The following is a 12,767-nucleotide window of genomic DNA, read 5'->3' as shown; positions in this document are numbered from 1 at the left end:
GTATGCACGAGTTGACAATGGGAAGCTAGAACCAAGAGCAATCAAATGCGTTTTTCTTGGGTACAATCAAGGTGTAAAGGGTTACAAGTTATGGAGCTTTGATTTGAAGAAAATTATCATCTCAAGAGATGTTACTTTTGATGAGTCTGCTATATTTCAACCAGTTGCTGACTCTTCTAAAAGAACAGATGCATCAGATGTATCATCCGAAGCAAATAAAGAGAATGCTCAAATGGAGGTGGAGCTTCCTACTTCACCTACCACTAATCAGAGTACAAATCAGCATCAAGATTCTTCTTCGTCGGATGAGCATGTTGTTGGTGAAGATTCAACACCTTCACAACCACAAGCTACTACTCCAAGCATTGCAAGAGATAGACCGAGAAGACAGATTATTCCTCCGAATAGGTATGCTGAATCTGATTTGGTTGCCTATGCTTTTATTGTTGCTGATAATATTGAGTCTGCAACGGAGCCTGCAAATTATGACGAGGCTATCAAATCTGAAGACTCAAATGATTGGATGCTCGCTATGCAAAATGAGATGGAATCCTTGCAGCGAAACAGTACTTGGAATTTAGTTCCTATTCCGAAAGGGAAGAGACCAGTTAAATGCAAGTGGGTCTACAAGCTCAAGGAACCTGTCAACCCAAATGATAAACCAAGATACAAAGCTCGGTTAGTAGCTAAAGGCTACAGTCAGATTCCTGGTATTGATTACACTGGCATTTATTCCCAGTTGTCAAACATACTTCCATTCGTGTATTGTTGGGGTTGGTTGCTTCTAACGATTTTGAGTTAGAACAACTTGATGTCACTACAGCTTTCCTAAATGGTGAGCTTGAGGAAGAGATTTTTATGCAACAACCTGAAGGTTTTGTAGTTCCTGGAAAGGAGAACTACGTATGCAAGTTGAACAAATCTCTTTATGGCCTCAAGCAGTCTCCTAGACAATGGTACAAGAGGTTCGATTCTTTCATGACCAGTCACAAATTCAGCAGGTGCACCTATGATAGCTGCGTTTATTTCAAGAAAGGTGACAATGGTTCAAAGATCTACTTACTCTTGTACGTGGATGACATGTTGATTGCAGCGAAAGATATGAAGGAGATTCAGAAGTTAAAAGACCAGTTGAAAGCTGAATTTGAAATGAAGGACTTAGGAGCTGCCAAAAAGATTTTAGGTATGGAAATTATTCGTGACAGAAAGTCTAGGATCTTGCATCTTTCTCAGAAAAGTTATATTGAGAAAGTCCTAAGACGCTTCAGTATGCACGAAGCAAAGTCTGTCAACACACCTTTTGCAGCTCATTTCAAGCTATCATCCGCTTTGAGTCCTACTAATGAGACTGATATGGCTTACATGGCACGTGTTCCATACTCTAGTGCTGTTGGATCTTTGATGTATGCTATGATCTGCACGCGCCCTGATTTGGCTTATGCTGTTAGCATGGTTAGTAAATACATGGCGAACCCGGGGAAAGAACACTGGAAAGCAGTACAGTGGATTTTTCGTTATTTATGCGGTACGTCTTCTATGTGTTTACGTTTTGGTAAATCTAACACTGGGGTGTTCGGATATGTTGATTCAGATTATGGCAAAGATTTGGATAAACGAATATCAATTGCAGGGTATGTGTTTACTCTAAATGGTTGTGCTGTTAGTTGGAAAGCCCAGTTACAGTCTACAGTTGCCCTGTCTTCTACCGAGGCAGAGTACATGGCGATTACAGAAGCAGTTAAGGAAGATATCTGGTTGAAGGGGTTATTTGGAGAACTCAATGATAGAATAAAGGTGACCACAATTTTCTGTGACAACCAGAGTGCTATCTTCTTGAGTAAAGATCAAATGTTTCATGACCGAACTAAGCATATTGATATTCGTTATCATTTTGTGCGGGATATCATTGAAAAAGGCGATTGTGTTGTGGACAAGATTCATACAGATTATAATCCCGCTGATATGTTCACTAAAAGGCTTCATATAGCCAAGTTCAAATTATGTTTGGACATGGTGGGTGTTTATGATCGCAGTTGAGCCTGAAGGCTCGTAGGTGGAGGAAGTATTATTTATTTTTCGGAAACAATTTTTTCTCTATATAAAATTGCAGGTTCTTATGGAAGTTTTAGAGTTTGATGAGCTATAGGTTTTGACTAATCGTAAAGCATGACTTGCTTAATTTTGATGTCAAGGTGGAGATTGTGGAAAAGTTACCTCCAAAATTAGCAAGTGGCAAATAGTTCAGGGGTTATTTCCGTAACTTATCATTTACTATTCATAGTTTGACTATGAATAGTAATATAAGTGTGAATTTGGAAATGAAAATGGACGGTGGTTAATATTATAGTAATATATATGTGAATTTGAATGAAGAATGGACGGTGGTCAAATATTAGGCGCCTACAATTTTGGACGGCACATTTTTCTTCTCTTCACGTGTGATATTCTTGGCTATAAATAGCCTAGGCCAGAGAAGTTTAATATCATTGAAGTATATATAGAAAAGCATTACATATATATATACTGATACACCACCGTGTATTTTATCTCTCCCACTCTATTTGTAATCTCTTTCATAATCACTGTAAACACTGCAAATTATAGTGAATTGTTTCTCGGCTTCCTCCGCCCGTGGTTTTTTTCCCGATTTGGGTTTCCACGTAAATTCCTGTGTCTCTATTCTATTTATTTTATTCGTATTACGTTGTGATTATTACGCTTTGATAATTTTTGATCCCATTCCGCATTGAGCTAATATTATTTAAGTCAATTTGGATCCGTCGTATTTTACAACACATTGGTTTTTTTATTTATCCATTAATAAAGCTAGTCATTGACTAATCTGGGAGATTATGTGTTCTCGAACACAGGCAACGGTTCTAACCCTAGAACCGGATCTAATCCCCATCATACTTCTAAATTTCTAACATCCACCAATTATTCAAAATCTTGATCCCTCACTAAACCATCTTGATTTCATGTTCATTTAGGGAGTTTATGGTTTCGAATTGGGAGTTTTCGTTTCGAGTCAGTTTTTGTCAAGTCTCTCATGCCGAAATTTTGATAGGATTCTAATTTCCAATTTAAGGGTGTTACAGTTATCAAGACAGAACTATGGAAAATGAGATATCATTGTGGGCCATTCCAAACTCAACATGGAAATTAACTATAAACACAAACTCAACGTGCTTTCTGAATGCTAATGATACAGACTCGGTGAAGGTGCATGGCCACTCAATTCAGAATACTTTTTTTAGGTGGAGGGTGTTGCCGGTGAATAACATATTGGCCAATACTTCTCTGTTCATATTCAAGTCTTAAAACATGCATTAAAGGAAATTACATAATCTTTTGCGAAAAGAAAAGAAATTATAACAAATCTTTATAAAACAAGCTTGGTTACTCAAATTACAGTAGTGTTTATTAAGGAAAGGGGTCGCTTAAGTAAGCACGCCACTTGTCAATAAACGCTAACTCGTCTGGATTCAAACTTGGAAGTTCACGAACTTGAAGGCTGTTGATTATATGTGTGGTCTCACCAAGAAGTTGGGCTGCAGCTCGGACACTCGCCTCCCTTTTCTCTATGGCATTTTCGTGGCATTTCATTGCAATGACTTGAGGTAAGTTGGTGAGACAAGCAGCTAATATATCGGCAATCATTGATGATAACAGGGCAAATAGTTCCTCTTGGCTAATCTCGTCATTGTTACCGTGGTATGAGAGCAGGATTGTTTCGGTGATACGATACATTAAATTGGCACAAATAGACCTGTATTTGAAATTATCATTTTTGCTTTCCACCTCATTGGCCTTGTTTTTAGCTGTATCCCTTAACCATTGTAGAATATGTCCTAGTGTATTCACTTTAGGCTTTGGTTTTGGCAGCTTGTTTCCTAACCACTTGTGGTAGACTTCAACTTCTACCCACAAAGTTTCAGCTGCCTTTTGAATGCTTACATGATTATCAGTAGCATTGAGGGTTTTTTCCACAAGTTTGACATATACAAGACCTTCACTCACACCACTCACCAACCAATCGACTTTGTTCTTTTGGATGTTAGGAAGAGACATGGCGATGGATGTCAGAGTTACCAACGACAAACTCCAACAATTCAGATATTCTTCTGCAACTAAAGGAGGGACATGATGGCTTTCAAACTTTTCAACCCCTTCAAAGCCTCTAGATTCCGCAAGAAGCTTCATAAGATTGTTAGGTTGTTGTTTTTCAGCCTTTTGGATCAAACGGTTCACAGATTTTAAAATGCCTTTCAATGTTGTCTCAGCAAACTCTATATCCTCTTGAAGTTGTAAAACGTACCAACTAAGATTTTCATTTCCTTCTTGTTGCTCAGGATTTTGTACCAACACAATGCTCGACGCCTTAAACATGGCCTTTAACCGCTTCCAAAATTGGAAACTGTGGAAAAGTTACCTCCAAAATTAGCAAGTGGCAAATAGTTCAGGGGTTATTTCCGTAACTTATCATTTACTATTCATAGTTTGACTATGAATAGTAATATAAGTGTGAATTTGGAAATGAGAATGGACGGTGGTTAATATTATAGTAATATATATGTGAATTTGAATGAAGAATGGACGGTGGTCAAATATTAGGCGCCTACAATTTTGGACGGCACATTTTTCTTCTCTTCACGTGTGATATTCTTGGCCAGAGAAGTTTAATATCATTGAAGTATATATAGAAATGCATTACATATATATATACTTATACACCACCGTGTATTTTATCTCTCCCACTCTATTGTAATCTCTTTCATAATCACTGTAAACACTGCAAATTATAGTGAATTGTTTATCGGCTTCCTCCGCCCGTGGTTTTTTTTCCCGATTTGGGTTTCCACGTAAATTCCTGTGTCTCTATTTTATTTATTTTATTCGTATTACGTTGTGATTATTACGCTTTGATAATTTTTGATCCCATTCCGCATTGAGCTAATATTATTTAAGTCAATTTGGATCCGTCGTATTTTACAACAATTGGTATCAGAGCATCCGGGTTGTGATATTAGCTCGTTGGGATCATTTTATCGAGTAATTAATCATGTCTTCGGTAAAATACGATATTCCACTACTGGATCGTAACACCCGATTTCCGTTGTGGCAAGTAAAGATGAGAGACATTCTCATTCAGATGGATTTACACAAGGCGCTATTGGGTTTCAATAAGATGCCCGATACATGGACCGAAGAAGAAAAGGAGATGAAAGATCTGAAGGCTTTATCCCAGATTCGTTTGCACTTGTCAAACGATGTTTTGCAAGATGTTCTAAAAGAAACGTCAGCGGCTTCTTTATGGCTAAAGTTGGAGCAACTGTTGATGACCAAGAGCTTACCAAACAAGTTGCATTTGAAGCAACGATTGTTCAATCTCAAGATGATTGAAGGAGGCTCTTTAACTGAACATATATCCACATTTAAAGAGTTAGTAAATAACTTAGAGAATATGGATGTTCAGTATGAAGATGAAGACTTGGCTCTATTCTTACTGTCGTCGTTGCCAGAATCCTATAGCCATTTTCGTGATACTATTATCTATAGCCGTGACACTCTAGTTTTAGATGAAGTCTATACAGCTTTGGATTCAAAAGAGAAGATGAAGCATATTACTGGTGGTGGTTCAAGTGATGCTAAAGCCGAAGGTTTGAATGCCAGAGGAAGAACAACAGAGAGAAATAGAACTTCTCAATCTTCCAACAGAACCAGATCCAAGTCAAAAGGCAAACGAAAGTTTTGCAACTATTGTCATAAGAAGGGACATGTGCTTGAAGAATGCTTCAAGTTGAAGAACAAAGAAAAAGAGAAGACGGCAGCAAATGGTAAACAAGCTAGCACTTCGGGTGAAGCCGATCTAGCTGAGGTCGAAGGTATTGGAGAACTTTTGACAGTTTATTCAGATAAACTAGATTCCACTGGTGATTGGATACTCGACTCTGGTTGTACTTTTCATATGTGTCACAACAAAAGTTGGTTTTACACATTTGAAAAGGTTAACCAGGGCTATGTGTTGATGGGTAACAATACTACATGTCCAGTTCTTGGACATGGTTCAGTCAGGATCCGTATGTTTGACGGAGTTATTCGAACCATGGGGGATGTTAGATATGTTCCTGACCTCAGAAGAAACTTGTTATCTCTCAGTTCCTTTGACAAAAAGGGATACGAGTTTGCTGGTAAAGGTGGAGTTCTCAGGGTATTCAAAGACGGTTCCGACAAACTGAGAGCCGAACGAAAAACCTCAGATCTTTACTTTCTTGACGGGCAAACAATTTCGAGTGATGCTGCTGTTGTGTCAAAGTCTTTTTATGATCCAGATCAGTCCCGTCTTTGGCACCTTCGACTCGGCCATATGAGTTTTCAAGGCATGTCAGAATTGAGTCGAAGAGGTTTACTTGGTCAACAAAAGATTGTTGATTTGGATTTCTGTGAAGACTGTGTATATGGCAAGGCAAAACGAGTGAGGTTTGCAAGTGGTATCCATACAACGAAAGGACCACTTGATTATGTTCACTCGGATTTGTGGGGACCGGCTCGAGCTGCTTCAAAAGGTGGAGCTATTTATATGCTCACTATTATTGATGATTTCTCCAGGAAGGTGTGGTCTTTCTTCTTAAAAAATAAAGGAGACGTTTTCTCTACCTTCAGAAATTGGAAAGTTCAGGTTGAAAAGCAATCAGGTCTGGTGGTAAAGTATCTTCGTACGGATAATGGACTTGAGATTTGCTCAGAAGAGTTTAATGTCTATTGTCAAAAGGAAGGCATTACTCGACATCGCACAGTAGTCCATTCACCTCAACAAAATGGTGTAGCTGAAAGAATGAATCGCACCATTATGGAGAAGGTCCGGTGTATGCTTTCTAATTCCAAATTGCCAAAGTCTTTTTGGGCGGAGGCTGCTTCGACTGCTTGCTATGTTATCAACCGATCACCGTCACGAGCAATCGAGAAGAAAACTCTGTTTGAATTATGGTCCGGTAAACCTGCAAATTATTCAGATTTAAAACCATTCGGATGTCCAGCGTATGCACGAGTTGACAATGGGAAGCTAGAACCAAGAGCAATCAAATGCGTTTTTCTTGGGTACAATCAAGGTGTAAAGGGTTACAAGTTATGGAGCTTTGATTTGAAGAAAATTATCATCTCAAGAGATGTTACTTTTGATGAGTCTGCTATATTTCAACCAGTTGCTGACTCTTCTAAAAGAACAGATGCATCAGATGTATCATCCGAAGCAAATAAAGAGAATGCTCAAATGGAGGTGGAGCTTCCTACTTCACCTACCACTAATCAGAGTACAAATCAGCATCAAGATTCTTCTTCGTCGGATGAGCATGTTGTTGGTGAAGATTCAACACCTTCACAACCACAAGCTACTACTCCAAGCATTGCAAGAGATAGACCGAGAAGACAGATTATTCCTCCGAAGAGGTATGCTGAATCTGATTTGGTTGCATATGCTTTTATTGTTGCTGATAATATTGAGTCCGCAACGGAGCCTGCGAATTATGACGAGGCTATCAAATCTGAAGACTCAAATGATTGGATGCTCGCTATGCAAAATGAGATGGAATCCTTGCAGCGAAACAGTACTTGGAATTTAGTTCCTATTCCGAAAGGGAAGAGACCAGTTAAATGCAAGTGGGTCTACAAGCTCAAGGAACCTGTCAACCAAAATGATAAACCAAGATACAAAGCTCGGTTAGTAGCTAAAGGCTACAGTCAGATTCCTGCTATTGATTACACTGACATTTATTCCCCAGTTGTCAAACATACTTCCATTCGTGTATTGTTGGGGTTGGTTGCTTCTAACGATTTTGAGTTAGAACAACTTGATGTCACTACAGCTTTCCTAAATGGTGAGCTTGAGGAAGAGATTTTTATGCAACAACCTGAAGGTTTTGTAGTTCCTGGAAAGGAGAACTACGTATGCAAGTTGAACAAATCTCTTTATGGCCTCAAGCAGTCTCCTAGACAATGGTACAAGAGGTTCGATTCTTTCATGACCAGTCACAAATTCAGCAGGTGCACCTATGATAGCTGCGTTTATTTCAAGAAAGGTGACAATGGTTCAAAGATCTACTTACTCTTGTACGTGGATGACATGTTGATTGCAGCGAAAGATATGAAGGAGATTCAGAAGTTAAAAGACCAGTTGAAAGCTGAATTTGAAATGAAGGACTTAGGAGCTGCCAAAAAGATTTTAGGTATGGAAATTATTCGTGACAGAAAGTCTAGGATCTTGCATCTTTCTCAGAAAAGTTATATTGAGAAAGTCCTAAGACGCTTCAGTATGCACGAAGCAAAGTCTGTCAACACACCTTTTGCAGCTCATTTCAAGCTATCATCCGCTTTGAGTCCTACTAATGAGACTGATATGGCTTACATGGCACGTGTTCCATACTCTAGTGCTGTTGGATCTTTGATGTATGTTATGATCTGCACGCGCCCTGATTTGGCTTATGCTGTTAGCATGGTTAGTAGATACATGGCGAACCCGGGGAAAGAACACTGGAAAGCAGTACAGTGGATTTTTCGTTATTTACGTGGTACGTCTTCTATGTGTTTACGTTTTGGTAAATCTAACACTGGGGTGTTCGGATATGTTGATTCAGATTATGGCAAAGATTTGGATAAACGAAGATCAATTACAGGATATGTGTTTACTCTAAATGGTTGTGTTGTTAGTTGGAAAGCCCAGTTACAGTCTACAGTTGCCCTGTCTTCTACCGAGGCAGAGTACATGGCGATTACAGAAGCAGTTAAGGAAGATATCTGGTTGAAGGGGTTATTTGGAGAACTCGATGATAGAATAAAGGTGACCACAGTTTTCTGTGACAACCAGAGTGCTATCTTCTTGAGTAAAGATCAAATGTTTCATGACCGAACTAAGCATATTGATATTCGTTATCATTTTGTGCGGGATATCATTGAAAAAGGCGATTGTGTTGTGGACAAGATTCATACAGATTATAATCCCGCTGATATGTTCACTAAAAGTCTTCCTATAGCCAAGTTCAAATTATGTTTGGACATGGTGGGTGTTTCTGATCGCAGTTGAGCCTGAAGGCTCGTAGGTGGAGGAAGTATTATTTATTTTTTTCGGAAACAATTTTTTCTCTATATAAAATTGCAGGTTCTTATGGAAGTTTTAGAGTTTGATGAGTTATAGGTTTTGACTAATCGTAAAGCATGACTTGCTTAATTTTGATGTCAAGGTGGAGATTGTGGAAAAGTTACCTCCAAAATTAGCAAGTGGCAAATAGTTCAGAGGTTATTTCCGTAACTTATCATTTACTATTCATAGTTTGACTATGAATAGTAATATAAGTGTGAATTTGGAAATGAGAATGGACGGTGGTTAATATTATAGTAATATATATGTGAATTTGAATGAAGAATGGACGGTGGTCAAATATTAGGCGCCTACAATTTTGGACGGCACATTTTTCTTCTCTTCACGTGTGATATTCTTGGCTATAAAATAGCCTAGGCCAGAGAAGTTTAATATCATTGAAGTATATATAGAAATGCATTACATATATATATACTGATACACCACCGTGTATTTTATCTCTCCCACTCTATTTGTAATCTCTTTCATAATCACTGTAAACACTGCAAATTATAGTGAATTGTTTCTCGGCTTCCTCCGCCCGTGGTTTTTTTTCCCGATTTGGGTTTCCACGTAAATTCCTGTGTCTCTATTTTATTTATTTTATTCGTATTACGTTGTGATTATTACGTTTTGATAATTTTTGATCTCATTCCGCATTGAGCTAATATTATTTAAGTCAATTTGGATCCGTCGTATTTTACAACAGAAACAATACAAGACACATATCACAGAGAAAATTGGAATCACAGCTATCATTTTGCATGCTACCACCACTGTCTTCTGAAATCCTATACAGATGTTGAGAACAAGAATTTGTAAATATTTGATCACAATCTTGCAATTGCGGCTACGGGATGGGAATGGTGTGCTACTCAGTTTCCAATCATACAACTTTTGAGTCCAGTAGCTTTCTACTTTAAAGACCTTGATATTGTTCCAAATCCATTTTACCGACAACTTAAAGCTTAAGACGGCAAAACATCTAGAAAGTGGGGCAATTGTACCCACAATGACTCCAATAAACTGTATAATGAAAATCACTGACATCGACCACTTATAATCCGACTTATAGTTAGAGATCTAATATTGGAAACCATAATAACAATATGTAAGATGGTGCTAAAAGCACATATTACCCCAGAAGCAGCGGTTGTAGCAGAACAAGCTGTCATGAATTGGGGGCTTCCGGTTCTTGCCATGATCCAGTAGTTGCTCACATGCTTCTTTAGCTTCACAATAGTTAATTGTCCTTGTTGCTGAAGCTCTTGATCTTTTATAGCTTTTTCATGAGCTTCATGGTATTTCGATTCCAGAATTTGCTTCGACTTTAGAATGGCTAAAGATGAACATGCAAATATTATCAGCAACATGAGTAGCATACCCGCATAAATAGTTGCTATCAAACCATTGCCTTCTAAACGTGAGAAAGATGGGGAAATTTCTTTATAATGAAGTTTGAAATAGTACGGATCGCTACTTTCATGATATGATAGAACTCCGGTATTTATTTGAATGCAGACATTCCCAACCAAGGTCAGTACCAGAACACCTAAAGCCATCATGTTTGTGACAAGCTCCTTGCTGTCCATGGATGCAAGAGAAGGCAATAAATTAACCATCATGGTGCACATAAAGCCTAGGCTTCCAAGCTTTGCAGCCTGGTCAACATAGCCTGGCATTAGATTAGTTAGATCCATGGGTAGCTTTATTGCAACAGCTATCACGGTGAGAGAAGCAGCATTCAGCGTGAGGTATTTACATGGAAACCATAGTTTTCTGTTCCTCAGGCCATGTAATAGATCAGCCACCATTGCAAGGATACAAAACAGAGATGCTAATGCGATATACATCCCAATCAATGGCATAGGTGAACTGTACCTTTCTTGATCGTCCAACTTCGCTTTTAATGCATAGGCCCATTCGCATGGTCGTGGATGATAATCATAAGATTGAGAGAATTGGTTGTAAAAACTCATGATTATGTTCCTTCACAGGAAAGGAAATGGTTTTATGAGATGCAAATCTTGGATTTCTCTTGCCAAAGACTTAAAAACTAATATATCTTTGTTCGAATGCAATATATGAAATTAAGACTTTAAATAGCAAAGAAGGGTTCAAGTTTATTCTGCGAAACTTCATCCCACAAATGAAAATCTCACCATACAAAGAATGAACCCCTTCAAAAAAGTTAACCATTTGATGGAACACTTCAAAAAGAAGAAGCTGCAGTGACTTTTGCTTGACTTATGCATGCCACACATATGTTAGATAAGGGTTCATATTTTTCATCCGTCACTTGATCCCACCAATGAAAATCTCACCATACAAAGAATGACCCGTCAAAGAAGTTAACCATGTGATGGAACACTTCAAAAAGAAGAAGTTGCGAGTGACTTCGCTCGACGCATGCATGCCACACATATGTTATATATATATATATATATATATATATATATATATATATATATATATATATATATTAGGTGTGAGCATTTGGACCGAACCGGACCGGACCGGTTATGGAGAATTTTGTGGACCGTGGACCGGATCGGATGAATCGTGTCCGTGTCCATGTACGTGTCCGGGTCCAGGTCCGGGTTTTCCGGTTCTTGGACCCGTTTGGACCGGTACAACTTTACTTACATAGAGTACAAATCATTAAAATAAGGTTTTGGGTTTCATAGAACTCGTTAAAACAAATATGTTGTTGAGTTTGATACGATACAACTTGATAGAATGATTACATTTACGTTTCATGCATAACTTGCAAAATTAGTTTTCCAAATAAAAGCAACTAACATATAATCAAGTTTACCAACAAAAGTTAACAATCATAAGACAAACATACAAAAGTATTACCGTAACACCAAAAATCATAGTTTAAACTTTAAAATCAATCAAACTATCAAACTTCATAAACTCATAATCTAATCTTGCATTAGCCTCTTCCCCATATCATTGTCATCTATATCTAATATGTTCAAAGCTTGTGCAATCTCTACATAAACACAAATGAAAATGTTGTTAGTATTTAATAAAAAGTAATAATTGTATAAAAAAAGAACAAAGATTGTAATTTTTTACCCAAAGCTATATCATCATCGTTCAAGATGTCATCAACATTGTCAATTATTGGATTTGTAGACTTTCTCACCCAATCTTGGGTGCATAACAAAGCTTCAACTTTTTTTTTTGAACGGCAACTTGACTGGTTAGGTGTTAGTGTTAATACTCCAATTCTTGTTAGCACAAGGATCGAACCCTAACACCCCCATTCTCCCATACTAAGAGACTAAGCCTCTACCAATTGGGCTATTCCCAATTGGCATAACAAAGCTTCAACTATCAAAGTCGATAAACTAGTTCGATACTCACTTACAACTCTACCACATGTGCTAAACGCGGACTCGGACGCCACACTTGAGATTTGTATCGCCAATATGTCTAACAAAAAAGAATTAAATTGTAACAACATTAATTTATAAAGAAACTATGAAAGACTAAAAAAAATAATCACATTTCGCCATCCGAGCAACTGTCGGGAACCTAATCGCGTTTAGTCTCCACCGCTCGAGAATTGAAAAATATTTTTTATAATTAACTATATTCTCTTTCAAATAAGTTCGAAACTCGT

At 37.9% G+C, this 12,767-nt stretch overlaps 2 protein-coding genes across 2 annotated transcripts; both read right to left on the bottom strand.

Annotated features, from left to right (window-relative positions):
* Nucleotides 1-3,423: 3,423 nt before the first annotated feature.
* Nucleotides 3,424-4,389, bottom strand: LOC145121670 (uncharacterized). The gene has a single exon (XM_079057384.1). The coding sequence runs from the start codon at nt 4,387-4,389 to the stop codon at nt 3,424-3,426; it is 966 nt and encodes a 321-aa protein (XP_078913510.1).
* Nucleotides 4,390-9,830: 5,441 nt separating this feature from the next.
* LOC145121669 (uncharacterized) lies at nt 9,831-11,109 on the bottom strand. The gene is made up of 3 exons (XM_079057383.1): nt 10,270-11,109; nt 10,023-10,156; nt 9,831-9,921 (listed from the first exon to the last, which is right to left on the bottom strand). Exons 1-3 carry the CDS (start codon nt 11,107-11,109, stop codon nt 9,831-9,833), a joined length of 1,065 nt encoding a protein of 354 aa, XP_078913509.1.
* Between the last annotated feature and the right edge of the window lie 1,658 nt (nt 11,110-12,767).

Source organism: Lactuca virosa, chromosome 6 (assembly GCF_052849685.1).
Source record: "Lactuca virosa cultivar CGN04683 chromosome 6, Lactuca_virosa_CGN04683_v6, whole genome shotgun sequence".
Lineage (NCBI taxonomy): Eukaryota > Viridiplantae > Streptophyta > Magnoliopsida > Asterales > Asteraceae > Lactuca > Lactuca virosa.
Note: the sequence above shows the minus strand (reverse complement) of the source record. Positions and strands in the feature narration are given on the sequence as shown.

Coding starts and splice junctions, on each gene's coding strand:
- LOC145121670 (XM_079057384.1), bottom strand. CDS start 4,389: ATGTTTAAGGCGTCGAGCATTGTGTTGGTACAAAATCCTGAGCAACAA.
- LOC145121669 (XM_079057383.1), bottom strand. CDS start 11,109: ATGAGTTTTTACAACCAATTCTCTCAATCTTATGATTATCATCCACGA. Junction 10,157..10,269: donor CTACAACCGCTGCTTCTGGG/GTAATATGTGCT, acceptor TTCATTATACAG/TTTATTGGAGTCATTGTGGG. Junction 9,922..10,022: donor AGCTACTGGACTCAAAAGTT/GTATGATTGGAA, acceptor ACATCTGTATAG/GATTTCAGAAGACAGTGGTG.